The 15,589-nt window shown below is 39.7% G+C and overlaps 1 protein-coding gene across 1 annotated transcript in view; it reads right to left on the bottom strand.

The window, feature by feature from the left end:
- Positions 1-7,689: 7,689 nt before the first annotated feature.
- Positions 7,690-15,589, bottom strand: part of ITGBL1 (integrin subunit beta like 1) — a 153,415-nt gene continuing 145,515 nt past the window's right edge. The window contains exons 9-11 of the mRNA XM_009644540.1: positions 14,354-14,500; positions 9,288-9,401; positions 7,690-7,781 (exon numbers count right to left, since the gene is read on the bottom strand). Of these exons, the coding sequence (XP_009642835.1) occupies positions 7,690-7,781; positions 9,288-9,401; positions 14,354-14,500 (353 nt within the window). The remainder of the gene's footprint in view (positions 7,782-9,287; positions 9,402-14,353; positions 14,501-15,589) is intronic.

The following is a 15,589-nucleotide window of genomic DNA, read 5'->3' as shown; positions in this document are numbered from 1 at the left end:
AGCCCGTGGCGAGTCACAGGCTTGCCTGTTGCTGTTTCTGAACTGAGTTGTTGCAAGTGGATAAATCTCAACATGTAGCTCCACCCACAACAAGAAGACACCTGGATGAACCAGCTAAACTCAGACCATGGAATGCCCTACCAGATATTGGAATGCCTTTTTAATATCTTTTCTGTGACTGTGACACTTCATGTGGATGACATACTTCACAAGTACACTTGATACCTTGCCTGCTGACGATTGCCCATAATCCCTTTTTGAGTCCAGTTTCAGCAAAATCCATGTGTTTAAGTTCTATTTTGTAGCACACAAATAATCAAGTAATTTCTAGTTAGATGCTGTAAACCTGTGCTATTATGGATTTCTCTTCTTCCCTTTTTTATAAGGCTGCTCGCTCCACTGTCTGTGACCTTTTGCAGGGACTGTGTTTCTCTATAACTTAAGTGTTGCCGGTGGCTTAGTTTTGAAAGCAATCAGGGAATCAGGAAGCCTTCAAAAACCTATTATTACAAATTATATCTATAAAGAATAGGATCGTTGTCTCTGGCTTACAATATTGATTAAATGTGAATACTCTTTAGTAACAGATACTGTGCTTCTGAGGTTGGCATTGTAGAGGAGGGAAGAGTGTCAAACACAACCAACAGGAGGTTTTCTGAAACGAGTGTTTGGCATCCCCCGACAGTTTCTTTTTGTGTGTGTGTTTTATACATATCACAGGCTTACTGGTAATGGTAACATTTGCCTTGCCCAGCGAGCAAGACCCACTCATTTTTGGGGAAGTGGGTCCAAAGAATTTTGTAGGCCTTGTAGGCCTGAATTAAGGCTCATTTTTCATCGACTAAGTCTTCATTGTTTGAAAAACAACCACCACCAATAACAAAAAAAAAATAAATAAGACTAACCAGAATTGCGCTACCTAAACCCATTTTAAATATAATCCTTTCCTGTTTTTAAGGAACTGAACTTAATGCCATTGTTATTTTTGGCTGAATCCCACACCTACTTAGCAAAGCATGGGCAAGGATGTTGTTGTGTTCTTTTTTGCAGCACCAATGCAAAGGGTAGTTACAAATTATAGTTTAATATTTCTGGTGTTTTAAAAGAAGAGTTTTAAAACTGAACATGTTACAAAACTTTATTTTTATTTTTAGCTAAGCATGCAAAGTCCAGTCCTATGTATCTCACTGATATCCCAGTACGTATGCCCATCCCGCTTCCTAGGATAATATGCCCACCAAATTGCTAGATTGAAGGTGCCTTGCCTTGATCTCTGTATACTGTACTTTCTCCTCCATGAACCTAGAAGAAATCAAAAACATTAGAAAATTGAAGAAGCCTTGGATCATATTACCAGAAACACGATCAACACTCTGAGTTTGTCACTTGTGAACAATTAAACCAATGTTGGGGCAGGGGGAAGATTTAGAGAGTGCCACAGGATGCCACTGAATTGTTGCACACTTAGGCACAGGCTGTCAGAAGACTAAAAATATGGGTACTCTCTGTACGCTAAAGAAGGTATTTGTTTCTCAGAAAGGGCAACAAGGACCAAACTGTACCTCAGTCTGGAAAACTGTGTGGTAATGCTCTCTTGGCCCCTTGCTGTTACCTTGATATTTAAAGACAAAAAGAGGAAATCATCCATTCTTTTTTTAGCATTGTATTTCTGGCAATTTGTTTTATCATGTCTAACAGAGACCGATGGTTATTTCAAACTCCCTGTCTGCTCAGCTGAACAACTGATTCAGTCTGAATGAACTCTTCAAGCTCATTTTCAGATGTGTTCTGTTTTTATAAGCAACGTTTAGTGCACTCTTCAAGGAGACTACTGTAAAGCTGCTAAATTCTAGATAACCTTTTTTTTTTTTTCCATAGGCCAGGCTTCCTTGTTTATATATGTAATAAGAGAACAGCAAGCTAACACTTGATGTTGAATCTTTCTAGGGAGGGAATGAGTTAAGCATGAGGCCCACTAGTCATGTAGAGAAAAAAAAAACAAAACAAACCTACTCTAATACTGTGATAAAAATGCAAAGAAACTTTGACTTAGACTGTGCCCTTGCCTGCTAGCACTAAATCTGTGCGCATGAGAAAAAACAAGTTTATTAAAAACTTTGGTGCACCCTTCTCATCCCATCTGCTCCAGTGGGATTTATGCACCACCCCTGAGAAAACAAAACAAAACCAACCAACGCAACTCACGTGGTGAGCTGGGGGCTTGCTTGCTCTGCGTCTGGAAGGCTCATGGGAGGCAGCAGCCTCGATGTTGTTCTATCTGCTGGGTCCCAGAGGAGGCCCCGGGCTTTCCTACAGTTACAGGAGGAGCACTTCACAATATTTTGAGTAAGATAATACAGCTGAAGGCTACATTCTCCTTCTCTCACCTGAATTTCATAAGAGTTCATGAGGAGGGAATAGATGTGTTCATGTCCCATCCAGTCATCTTTTTACTCTCCCAGTGTAAGAGCCTGGAGAGAGGCAGGGCTGGGCTGAGCCATGCAAGGAGGTTCTGGTTCGTGGCCTGATGCTACATAATTACTGTTTTTAACATCAAACTTTTGATCCTGAGTAATTATAATCTGCGAATCAGTTGGGGGGCTATAATTAAGGCCAGATTTAATTATTGTAAGCAGCTAGTACATACTGGAAACAGCAATTTATTTTTTTCTTTTATTATTTTCTGGTTTTGTTTCTATGGGCTAAATCCATATGTGTGTTTAATCCAGTGAATAGACGTTCTAAAAAAATATTCTGCAATCTGTTTAAACATAGCAAAGGGGTCTTTGTGCTTTGTTTCCTCCCTTTAATTTTGTCTCTTGTCTCATCTGTTGCATGGGAAGAGGATGACAAGGATGAACTGCATGTAATGGATTGTGTCTTATCAAAGAACTGTCGGTCTGTATTACTAAATTTACATACATATATGCAAAGAGTTTGTCTGCATTGTGCAGTTTGTGGTTATTCTTATTTGTTGTATACACAGATTCAACATGATGAATAAAACATTTATATGAAGGCGTACTGGAAAACAACAAAAAAGTTTATGTAAGACGTAGACTGTGCAAAACACCATTGCACTGGCCACAGGATGGTGAAATTTCATGTAAATAGGTTGGCAAACTCAGTTCTCCCCTTTTACCATGCCAAAGAAAATTTTAGCTCCTTAATATAATACCTCTCTTGCTGTTCTCGAGGATGAGACTTCACCATTTTCTTCCCTCTAAAATTAATTTTGCTGTTAAGTGAAAGCTGTTTTCAACTGTCTGTTACTACTAAAGTACTGTATAGTAAACCTGATAGAATCAATTTGTATTTACAGATTGGGTTTTTTGTACTTACATGTCCAGCTGTCTGTGAATCTGCAGCGTTCCAGATCTTTTGCATGCTTGCTTTGTATTTTGTTCTTCTTCTGGGTTTTATCTAATCTCTGAGAGACTGTTTGCACAGCAATCCAACCTCATCTTACTATTTCATGTTAACACTGCACATAGTCATTATCTCTTTTCTTTTTTTTTATCTGTATTTCAGCTACAGTTCTATTTGGCAAAATCAGTCACACCTGCACAGTTTGAGAAATCCAGTTTTAAAAGCACTGTTTTGTTGTACTTCAAAAATTTTATAAATACACAAGAATCCTCATGAGATCACTCACATGATAGAGCCTATAGAAAGGTGTCTATAGCTTTTAAGTGCTTTGTAGTTCACATAACACAGCTTTTGCTTAATTTGCTGGGGTTTTTAGCCACTCGAATAATTTTTTGATATACTGTCCTTTTCATAAACTTTAACTTGTGTAGAGTCAGGTTGGTTCTTAACAAACCCCTTCCTCCCCCCCTCCCCCCCCCCCCATATGAAGAAAAGCAGTTCACTTTGACTATGGTATATACACCTGAAACAACACTAAGTCTGACTTTTTATATGTATATAGGGAAACTTTTTCTCTTGGTTTAAAACCACTGTAAGCAATGAGGTATGAAAGCAGGCAGTTCGGTCCATGCATTAAAAGTGTGTCTTGCTGATCCATCTGTATATTGGTATAAAGAAGAAATTACTCAGCTCCATTCAAATGGGAATGCAAGTAAAATTAGGCTAAGTAAGGATGTTATCCTTCTTTTAAATGCCCCTTTAGACAAACTCATATTCTGTGAAATACATTTTAAAATAACTAATAACAGGTGTCTGAGTTTTTGTGACGACTAATGCAAATGCTATGACTTATTTTTAAAGAAGTAATAAAATTTTTGTTCTATTACCCAGTCACAGAACTATTCGACTTAACTTAGCTTTCTTCACCCCAGTATCATTTAGCTCTACCATTTAGCTACAAAGTGAGATGTCATTCTGTAAAGAAACAAGGGCAGCGCATCAGAAATGTCAGAGCAGGTACATGATTAAATGTTCATCTACGTGTTTCTAGAAGACAATATGGCCAAGGAAAAAAGGATCACAATAATTTATACAAGCAAATCAATCCACAACTGTTTTATAGGTGATATTGCAGCTATGTTCTATACAGCAGGCATAATCTTGCAAGTCTATTGTAGAAGCATTCAGCACACCTCTGGGTTGTGCTCTTTCTCTCATAAGAAGAAAGCAAGGCTATAGTATCCTTTGTTTATAAGTTTTATCAGTCTAGCTAGTACAAAATCCCCATTTATCCCATTTACTTTTACCACCTAGAACTGCCTTTCACCACAGGCCTGGAAGCAAGTTTTTACAGTCACTAGGTGTGAAGAATGAAGCAGTGTGTTTCACTCCCTTACACCTCTTCCTGCTTTACAGTTTGTGTATCCAGAATTCCCGTCACAGGGAATGAGGTGTAAAATCACAATTTATTAATACAGCTATTATTTTCACATATGTGGAATAGTAATCTTATTCCTTCCGATCTCATTTTTTCTAGTGAGAAAATGAGCCACGAAACAGATCTGCTGGGAGTTACATCACCAGTTACCTCAGCATGAAGAGCAGGGGTAATGTTCAAGCACCGTTATAAGAAACAGAATAAAAATTGGAAGGGAATTTATGTATACATTATATTTTTAGTAGTCTTAGTTAATACTTCAAAGTTTATAGTGATAGCACCATTTTGTTTGATAATTTACATCTTAATGAACCACTGGCAGTAGCTGTTTTAGCATATTTTAATATTTTTCCATATGTACCTTAACAAACAACCTAGTAGCCAAAATGTTGGAGTTGATTGGGTTTTTTTAAAAAGTTCTAACTAGAAAAGAGAATCATCTTACACTCTTTAAGTATATAAATTTAAAATGAAAGCAAATTACAAAGTAAGACGTATCAAATATGACATTACAGCCCTCTGAAGAATTGTTCTTTTGTCTGTGGATAAGAGTACCTGAAATACCACGGCTGATCTACAGTATATATAAATCTGCTTTTCATACCATGAAACAAGTCAAAAGCATCTACTGAACTTAGATAAGAGTTTTGATTATCTGGTATTTTCTTATTAGATTACTGAATACAAATGGAAGGAAATCACGGAAAACTTTGTATTTTTCATTGTTTACACACTGATTCAGCAGATGAATGTATATGCGAAAAAACACTGATTAGAAAATGATTCAGGTCAGCGGTATTCACAAATACAAATAAAACCAACAATCTGTGCTCTCCAGACAGCAGGGTTGACAAATTGCATATATGTTAAAATTTCAGAAAATATTCCTGTTAAGCTTTACAGAGTTTAAGGGTTATATGTATAACATAAACTATAATTTTAAGATTAATTTTACTTTGAAGATTCTTTATACTGTATCAATGCATTTTAGAACTCTGCCTGATAGTTTGGTTATCTAAAAAGAGAGCAGCTAGCAGCTTTGGGATGTATGTCTCATTATTTATCTGCATAACTTCTATATAAGTTATGCATGGATGTTTGGCGATTATGCTCCCTGAGAACATGGGTTTCACAAGCTTCATTTTTAGAAAGAATGAATCCAGGTTAAGGAAAAAAATTGGATAAGAGAAAGAGCAAGCTACATGGGAAAGGGGAATCATAAAAGTGATTAAATAAATTCATTAAAATTTTTTGCATTCCATTACATGTTCTGTACCATTGTATTTTCCTGTTTCAAATTTGTCCTTTCTAAAAGAAAACTAATTTCTAGACTAACAATGGAAATACCTTTTTTGGTTGATACATAGTTCCCTTATTTCTGACTAATGTACCTCTTCAAAAATCAGGACCTTGGCACCTAAATCACAATGTTACAGTTTGGTATTAAAAAGAAATATTTTCCAACCATTTAAACAATTTCTTGCTCAATCATGATTTCACAAAATGTAAACTCTTTTGAAACTAAAATGTATGTATCTTTTTTTGCTCTAAAGAATTCAAGGGCTGCCAAATCTATGTGTACAAAAAAAATAAGACTCATATGTAAATAAGTTAGGGAAGTCCCAATAGCTGTGCATCGTTCATAACTCAATGTGAATTTCACACTGAGCAGCATTTCACCATTGGAAAATAAAAATAAAATTTTTGTTCATACCACTGCTTTGTTTGTATTTACTATATTAAAACTTTAATTACTTTGTTGCCATTGTCTGAACATCTTTGGCTGAGACCAGGCCACTGCATAGAGTAGCTGATTTTTCAAGTCAGTTGACCTTCAGACTCCCCACTTCTATAAAAGCAGTTAAATTCAATGAATACTATGTGTGACGGTGCAATCTGTTCCAAACAGTGATTTCTAATAGCATACAGAATTGTCATCCTAAAAGTTATTAGTATAACAGATTTTCATTTGCTTTACTTTTAAGAGGACTAGGCAACTGTGCATTACATAGACCAGTATGATAAAAGTACATGAGTTGCAGGATACATATTCAGAATAGGTAATCATACATTTATATGTTTATTAGTTTCATTCCTTACACTCCTATAGGTTATGTATTGGAAAGTATCATAGCATGTAACTAGATAACAAACTCACTGGCACATTAACCACAGAGACTAAGAAGTTCTCTTGTGGACAAGGGTCTGTTCAAACATGTTGGGTCCTCAGTCTGTGGTTGTCAGGTAATTGGACCTCAGTTATACCAACACAATTCTTGGACCAAATAAAAAAATCATTAATATTCTGATAAGCTTCTTTACAGCTTCTCTCAATTTCTGAGCTGGTGCATAATCAGGATTGTTAGAAAGTAAAAAAAGGGCAAGACAATGTATTCGCTAAACACCGTACAATTAACCAAGTTAATTATTTGACAAATATTCAATTAGTGCTACTCTTCTACAGGATTATTGGTGCATACTGATATGGAGAGGTGACAACCAAGTAAATAATGTTAAAAAAATAAGGCTTTCTTATACCTTTTCCTAAGGTTGATTAAGAAATAGGCATTATGGGTGCAATCTCAGTCTCACTGAATTTACAAAAAATCTCTGGAGAAGTTCCACAGGGCCAGTATTTTATGACTTCACCTTTCAGAGCTTGGACTGTCCTGCTCCCGAGGCATTTTTAATTTTTTTCTTTTAGTTTTGTCATGCATGTCTTTAAGGAGGAGCCCCTCAAACAAGTGTTCTAAAGCATTTATGCCCATGTACGCGTGTGAGCATGCACACCCACACCACACACTGAGTACTTCTGAAATTAAATGTTCTAGCAGCCTAAAGGAAAACAAACAAAAAACCTCCTCAGTCTTTGATGTCCTGTGTTAAGGGTATTCTCTGCCCAGCCAGATTTCACATGCATTTCCATTCCATCCTTCCCAGCACTCACAGTTGCCACAGCTACAAACACCATTGCCTAGAACAGAATGAATAAAGGGCAATTATCATAATTGAAATGTACCACATTAAAATGTGTTTTACGGGAAGTAAAAAGCCATGCTAAAGTAGTTGCATTGTTCCATTATTGTTCCCCACACCCCTTTTTTTTTTCTTTGGAAGGAAGCAATTACTGTACCATCACATTAAGAAGCCACCCCAAACCTACACTTATGAGGCATTAATAGCATTCTCTCAATAATTCCATCAGCGGAATTGCAAATATTGTAATTACGCCACCACTATTTGTACCCAGCTGTCGAGGCTCCGTGTTCACACTGTACCTCCAGGTACAAGGAAAAACAAGATTACTTTTAACTATTATACAGAAGGAAAAAAGACATAAAAAGTTACAAACAGACCAGCAATAAAAACATCACTCTGAACGTGAAAAACTTTAAACGTAAATTCTCAGAAGTGCTATAGAAACAAATAATATCTGAAACTCTCTCTTAGATGAAAAATGTGTTGGCCCTATTTTGCACTGGGGAAACATTAAGCACTGAGACCCATATTTTAATTTTATTTCAATATTTTTCATGACTCCTGGACGCTCAGCTTGAGACCTCTACAGCCTGGGTTTCCAATGTTAGCTCCTCTTCCTACTGACTTAATGGAGATCTGTGAATAGCTGCTGCAGCTGGAGACAAGGCTCCTGTTGTCTCTCTACTGGCTACTTGGCCCCAGAAAAGGACCCTTGCTAATAGGGCTAGCTGGAAGACATCATTTACTACTGTCAGCCCTCCCACTCTCACTCTAATCGTCTTGCACACTTCCTCCACATCTAATAATTGCTCAGCAAAGATTTTCTAAAATTAAGATTTGTAACAGGAAGCAGCCAGTGAGTTAATTTAAGCAATTCCCATGTTGCTTCTTGTCACTAGATTTGTCGTGAGGGTTTGCTGGCAGCCCGCCTGCTTCCAGCCGCATCTGCCACCTGAACTCTCAGACAACGTTAAGGTGAAGCCGCTTTAATCACTCGCCGTCACGTCATAAGAAAAACTGTCAGGTATTTCAGCCTCCTGCTGAGAGTTGTCTGATTGCCAGGAAGCTCTGTTAATCCACACAACTATGCCTCTCACCTACCGACGATCATCAGACAGGTGAATTTTGTCTGCGACTTAAATGCATTATACCCATAGAAAGTCCAGGAGGAGAACAAAAGTTAAAGAAACCTCATGATCACAATGTTGATGCTGTCCATCCTTTGCCAAAAAGCAGTAACCTGTAGTCTATTACAGTGAAAATTCTTGGTGGATTTCAGGTCTGGTTTACTTATTTAAATTCGTACTCAGGCTTTCATCTGTTGTTTTGAAACCCTATGTCCATTATCACGCTGCACGAAGAAACTATTACAGCAGGTTTGAATAACCAGCAAATGCCCTCCCTCCACCAGTGGAGAAAGAAGTAGCCGGGCTTTGTCTAACATAATTCCCATCAACACGGTTTGTTTCTCAGAGCAATTAAGTGTTAACCTGGACTGCACCTGTGCAAATGAGGCCGTCATGTTTGTCACAGTCTCTGTCATCGCAGTCACAGAAATCGCCCGAAATGTACCATTCTTGCGGTGAACAGATGCACTTTCCACAGTGGCAGGAACCTAAAACCACAAAAATTATTACTCACAAAGAGCACCGGCATTTTCAGACTAGAAAATAACATCCCCAGACACACACGTCCTCACATGCACACATGCACATATGCACCAAATTGCTGCCTAAGAAGCTATTGCATAAAAGAAAATAATCAAGCTAAAAGCTTTTTGAAGAAAAGGATTCTTTTGGGGTGAGCAAGAGTATGGTGGGACGTTAATACAAATGCTTTGATTCTGCTATTTCACTTAATCAGGACTCACATTTTGAAGCTTTCCTTTGGTTTCAGAGACCTACAATCAGGGCTAGTCTTCCCAGTAACTGTTCTTTTTTTTTTTTTACTAGAAAAGCTCAAATTGTCCCTGACCCACCGTTACTGAAGGCGATAAAACTGTACCCAGGAAGAGAATGGCTCTCCTCATCCCAGAGGTTTTAGGGATGAGTCCACAAAAGTCCTGTGGTGCCAAAAACTAACAGTAGAGCCCCCTCCTCCAAAATCTTCAGCGCCATAAATGAAGCTGCTCCACCTCCCAGGGAATTACAGAATATCTGCTCTAGGTCAGAAAGGGTTTGTGCGGTTCAGCTCATTCCTGCAAAGAACCCCAACAACCCTGGTTGGGGCAAGCCGCTCTCCTCCTCCTCAGGGACGTCAGGTCACCAGGCAAAGGAGGAACTTTACAGTGACATTCGGGTGATGCCATAACCCACTGAGCACAGGAAACCTCCCTTTAAGGGAAGACTCAGCAACATCCCTACCTTTAGCAGAAGGTTCATGGCTCTGAATCCTGGAAAGGGCCAGTTGCCCCCAGGCAATCACATGTCAGGAAGCCTGCAGCTTGAGAAGGGGGTGAAAGAGGCTTTTCTGCAACTAGAAGTGCCACTAGGAGATGGTGGTTCCTCCTGGCTGATCCCAATACCTGGCTGAAGAGAGCTGGCTTTTACAGAACCCATCGTCCTCTGCCTGGCCCTATACAGAGTTTAAACACTCAAACATCAAGGTGGGGCGCTTAGTAACTGCTGAAGAAAAATCCTTCTGTGGACCTAGCCCTAAGAACTCGTTACAGCACAAATCAATACAAAAATCTCAAAACCAAATAAATGATAGCAAAGAATACACACATAGTTTTCAATTATGGGAGGTGGAGTTTAAAAAATAAAGTCACCAAAGAAGCTGTTGTGCCTTGACAGAAAGTGCCTATAAATGAGTTGGATGCTGTTGAGAATCCCACCCTCTTGCAGTATTTCCAGAATGATTCCAGTACAGAGTCACCAATGTCTTTAATGCAATATTAAAGGAAAACATATAGAAGGAAGCTTGGTTCTGTCAGAATATAACCTAAACAGAATTTATGGGTTACTTAAGAGGACCTGAGCCAAAGTGTATAAAACGATGCTTTTCCATCTTTTCATTCCTTTCAGTGACCTCTGAATAAAATCCATAGCAAAAATCCAAATTCACATTTAAAAAAAAAAAGTGGATCTGTCAGTATTAACCCTAGGATTTTCCCATAAATACTGAAAAGTCTCTGATCACTGAAACTTAATTTTTTAAAACATCAGAAGAGCCTCAGCGGGGTTTATAACTTTTTTAATTAAAAATTTAAGTATTTTAGTGTTTACTGTAAGTTGACAAAAATTAATTCATTGCCTAGTTTCAGGGAGATGCTGTTTTAACTTGTAACATATGGAACATGTAAATATATACAGGCAGAGCTAGTGACTGAAACATTTGGGGATAGGGGTATCTGGTTAAGCACCTACTTTTTCCATGAATTCTGAGCATTTCTTGCTGAGCCATGGGCACAGAAATTACTGACATTCACTACAAGGATTAAAAAATGCCATTGTATAAAGAGGCAGTGGAGGACAGCATACATATTGCATGGTTCTTGTGTAAGAGATATACCAAGACATACCCGAGGGTAATTTAAACCGAATGTTTCTGTTTATACAAACTACGAGGTACTGACAGCTGAAAATAATGATGAATTGTATGAGAATTTTAGTGAAATTAAAGCAGTTAATAAGAGCATGACATTGTAAGAAAACTGAAGTGATTCTGCACAAGCAAGCACTGATGCTGCTACTGAGAGATGCCCACGATGTTCAAAACTATTTTGCAGAAGATGTAGCAAATTTAACACCAAGTCAACCAGGGAAGATCAGGCTCCATAATGTAAAATCTGTTAGGAAGAATGAATGTATCAAGTCTTTTCCCTGAACAGAGCATGCTGCTCAGGGAGGCTCCTCAGTTTAATTAAAATGAGCCTCATGAGTTGCAGGGTGTTCCCTGGGATCCCAGCCAGATCCTTTTGGATGGGATTTGGCTCATTACCTAGCCCGCGTCCTGCACTGTTACAGTAGCCATCTGCAGCCCTACATTTACTGCCAGGGAGGCAGCAGCATGGTGGGTGTTGCTGTTTTCCTTGGGAAGAGCTTTTACTACAGGTGGCATAGTCAGTGAGCCAAGATTTTGAAAGCAGCCTAGGAATGGGGATGTCCAGCTTTGCTTATATTAACGGAGTGTAATTTTCTGCAAGTGTTCAGCAGTTATCTGCTGAAAACCAGGACTCCTAAGAGCCTATTAAATCCTACATAGAGAAACTCGAGCTCCCTCAATCCATTATAACACTTGCATATCTTGGCTAGTTTTCCAGCAAAAACGGAATAACCACCATTGGTGCATGGGTTTGAAATTCCCTTTTATTTGACCAGTCATGGTTACTTATTGCTCAATGTATTGAAACAGAAAGAACAATTTGTCATTTTGGCCTCTGGATAGTGCCGGTCACACTAGCTATGAATAATGTTTTAAAGTATGAGTACTCAGTAAGACATGATTTCCAAGATTGAGATTAAGGGCCCATGATTAAGGATCAAGAATAGATTTTCCTAAAAAAAATGTTAAAAAAAGAAAAAAAAACCTAAGCATAGAAGCAAAAGTTACAAGTAATTATACTGTCTTTGCCTGTGATCCCCATCCTGCTCAGAGAAGAGGCAGGAGAGATGTTCACTGGCTACACGCTTTTGGAAGTTATCTTATGGAGGTATCTCTCTTCTGGGACAAACACTTATATATGACCAGCTGTTCCCACAATAAAGCTGCTATAATATCTAATTTGACACAGCTTTATTATATTGAGTGTCCTCAGGGCAACCTTCCATCACATTGGAAGCCTACCTGTGCTTGTGGGCTGAAGAGACTTAAAAAAGAAAACCCCACCAGCGTTGCTGAATATGGATTTAGTGTCGGGGTTGTAATTCCCTTAGAAAGTAAATGCTGTTCAACAGTGCGCTGCTGCCTTAGAAAATCTGGGCCTTTGGAGCCTCCATTCATGTGCAATCGGGTTTAAAAGCACCACTACCTGCCTGCGGCTGGTTACAACCGGCAGCAGCTTTCAGGCTGCTCCAGCCCACATCAGTGACCAGATCCCAAACCACCCCCTGGGCAGCGCAGCCAACTGAGGGAAAAAAAAAATCCTTGATGTCTCTGCACATTCCTGCCAGATTATCTGCTCCCAAAGCCTCGGAGAAAACTGTAGCCTTGATAGGCGTGCTCAAAGACCCACAGGCTGGAATAAATAGCTCTCAGCCATCCTTACAAAAAGGTAGCAGGTAATACAAATATTTTAAAATTCAACATAATTTTTCATGTTTACGTTTATTTAGAATCTTATATAGTGCATTTTAGTGATTTGAAGCATATTAGCTCACCTTCACAGCTTATATAAAAATCACAGGAGAACAAGAGTAAGAGAAGAAAAGTTAACTTCTGCAGTAAAACAGAGTAACTCCATTTTTTCCAGTAACTCAGCATCCTCTTACACATACACTAATTTAAAGATAGCCACATCTTCTGGAAACAATAGAGAAACAGTGCAACTTGCTCATGTTCTATGACATTGTGATGGCGGGGGGGGGGGGGGGGGGAAAGCAAAATGCTGCAGTGTGGGAAAATTCTGACAAGTGATAATACAGGTGGAAGAAGGCCAGGCTGGAAACCCCATTTAAGTTTCCTTCGCACCAAAATAAAAGTTACCAAAGGGACAACTGGAAATCTGCCTGATGTAGAAGGGTCCTAACAGGATTTTTTTTTTCCAGCTAGCAGGTTTCTTCCCTGTCTATGCAAGGGATATACAAACAGAGGAAATGTCACGTCCAGTCTGGAGTGGGTGGGTGCTAGCCTCCAGCCAGTCCCGTCACTCGTTTTTTGTCTATTCTCTTTCAGACATATTATATACAAAAATAGGGAGTTTGCACTATGAGGGAGCTAAAAAGCCCTCTTTCCAGTAACGCAATTTTCTAGCCCGAAAGACTGCAAGGTAAGAACCTCGGAGAACAATTTCAGATAATTATCAAGATTTTCTAAATTTTATTCCTCCCTGTGGCAATTTTTTATAGCTGGACCGAAGCTGACGCAACCACCTGAATAAAAATTAGTAAATGAGAGAATTTGTGGGATTCTGTTGTGGGGGCTGCAGATGTCTACCTTTCCTTTGCTGCTGTGTTGGGAAGGGGGGGTGATTAAGCACGCCAGATGATGCTGTTAAACACTCTCCTCCACTTGCTGTTGCCTGAGATATTACATCCAACATCTTGCCCCCTGCAGTGTTACTGCAGGTAGTGCCCCTGTCCCTCAAACCAGATGGAGCATGAACAGTTAGTTTATAAAGTACAGCTGCTCAACGCAGACCATCGGATAAACACCTACAGGAAATTATACGCTATTAACAAATTGCATAGGAGAGCAATGCTGCTGAACACATACGGCTGCGGTGGGTGTTTGACTGGATGTAGGTGCATTACAGAGCCAAATAGAACATCCTTTTAATAATAGGTGCCTTTGAAAATAAGGGTTACTAAACAACAACCCACTGCCATGCTCATTAGTCTTCCAGAACACAATTGTTTTCCTCTGCTGGGGCACTGACACGGGGGTAGCTCGGCTGCCAGTTCTTACCCTTCCCCGAGCATAATATGCCATCCGCTGACTCGCAGAGACTCCGGCTCTCCTCCTCCGTCATGTTGCACTTCTTTGAATGCTGGCACAACTTTCCAAACCACCCATCCTGGCAAATGCATCGGCCACATGAGCAGATACCATGGCCTGCAACGACACCAAGGTTGGTTATGAGCAAAACAAGCAGAAAGCAGTGACTGTGGTCACAGCTGAGATCATCTTCAGACCTCTGCTGCGTGAAGTGCATGCTATGGGATAGACAGATAGATGGACAGCACGGCTTCCCGTCAGGGTGGCCTTCTTCAATTCTCTCATTCATGTGTTAAACAGGGTGCCCTAATGATGTGCAGAAAAGCACAGGCCTGGCTCCCCTCATCTGAAAGGTCAACATTAACTCAACACTATGGGATGTCCCCTAATCCACAACGTACTGAGGACAGACACAAGCCTTTCCCTCTCATGTTTTTAATCCTGCAGCCCAGCGCTGAAGTCTCACCTCTATATCCCATACCATCACCTGAAGAAGCAGGCCCCAGCACAGGGCAGAGAGCAGTGCAGCAAACAGCAGAACAGGCAAAGAAGCTAAAGGTGCAGCCTCCTCCGGCAGCCCATTACTGCTGGTTATCTCCTGCAGTGCATGGAACAGCTGATGTGCAAAGCCTGGACTCAACACACTCTGCAATTACTATAGATTAACTCGTACAGTACAGGATGAAGATAATTTCCCCAGGGTCAACCAAAATTGGTTGTACGTAAACCTAGCTGGCAACCTGCAAAGAGTTCCTCTCATCACCCTAACAACATCCTTCTACATCTCTTCTCCAGGCATAGCTATCCCAGCTCACCAGTTTAAAAGGTTTGGCACTTTCACTCCTGGAACTGTGGTGAAATGCTGAGGGAGGAGCAGGAAGGAGGAAGATGCCAGAGCATTCTCCAGAGCACACGCTTGCATGACCTCAAGGCAGGACTTTGAAAAGGAATGGGCAGCTATCACAGGGGGGTCTTGCCACTGGGACGTAGAGATTTCAAATCACAGATCAAGACAAGAAGCCTGAATGAGAGGGAAGATGGACAGGCAGAAGAATATGGTAGCAAGGATGTAGTTATCAAAAGACTATATTATTATAAGGGGGGAAAGATAGGGGGAAATGAAAGGACAGAAAGAAAAGAGGAATGAGAAAGAACATAAAATAGAGGGCAAGTGGAGAGGAATAGAGTCTGACATGTTAGGGAAAG

The sequence above is a fragment of the Egretta garzetta genome, unplaced genomic scaffold (assembly GCF_000687185.1).
Source record: "Egretta garzetta isolate BGI_Z169 unplaced genomic scaffold, ASM68718v1 scaffold548, whole genome shotgun sequence".
Classification (NCBI taxonomy): Eukaryota; Metazoa; Chordata; class Aves; order Pelecaniformes; family Ardeidae; genus Egretta; species Egretta garzetta.
This window is presented reverse-complemented; position numbering and strand designations above follow the sequence as displayed.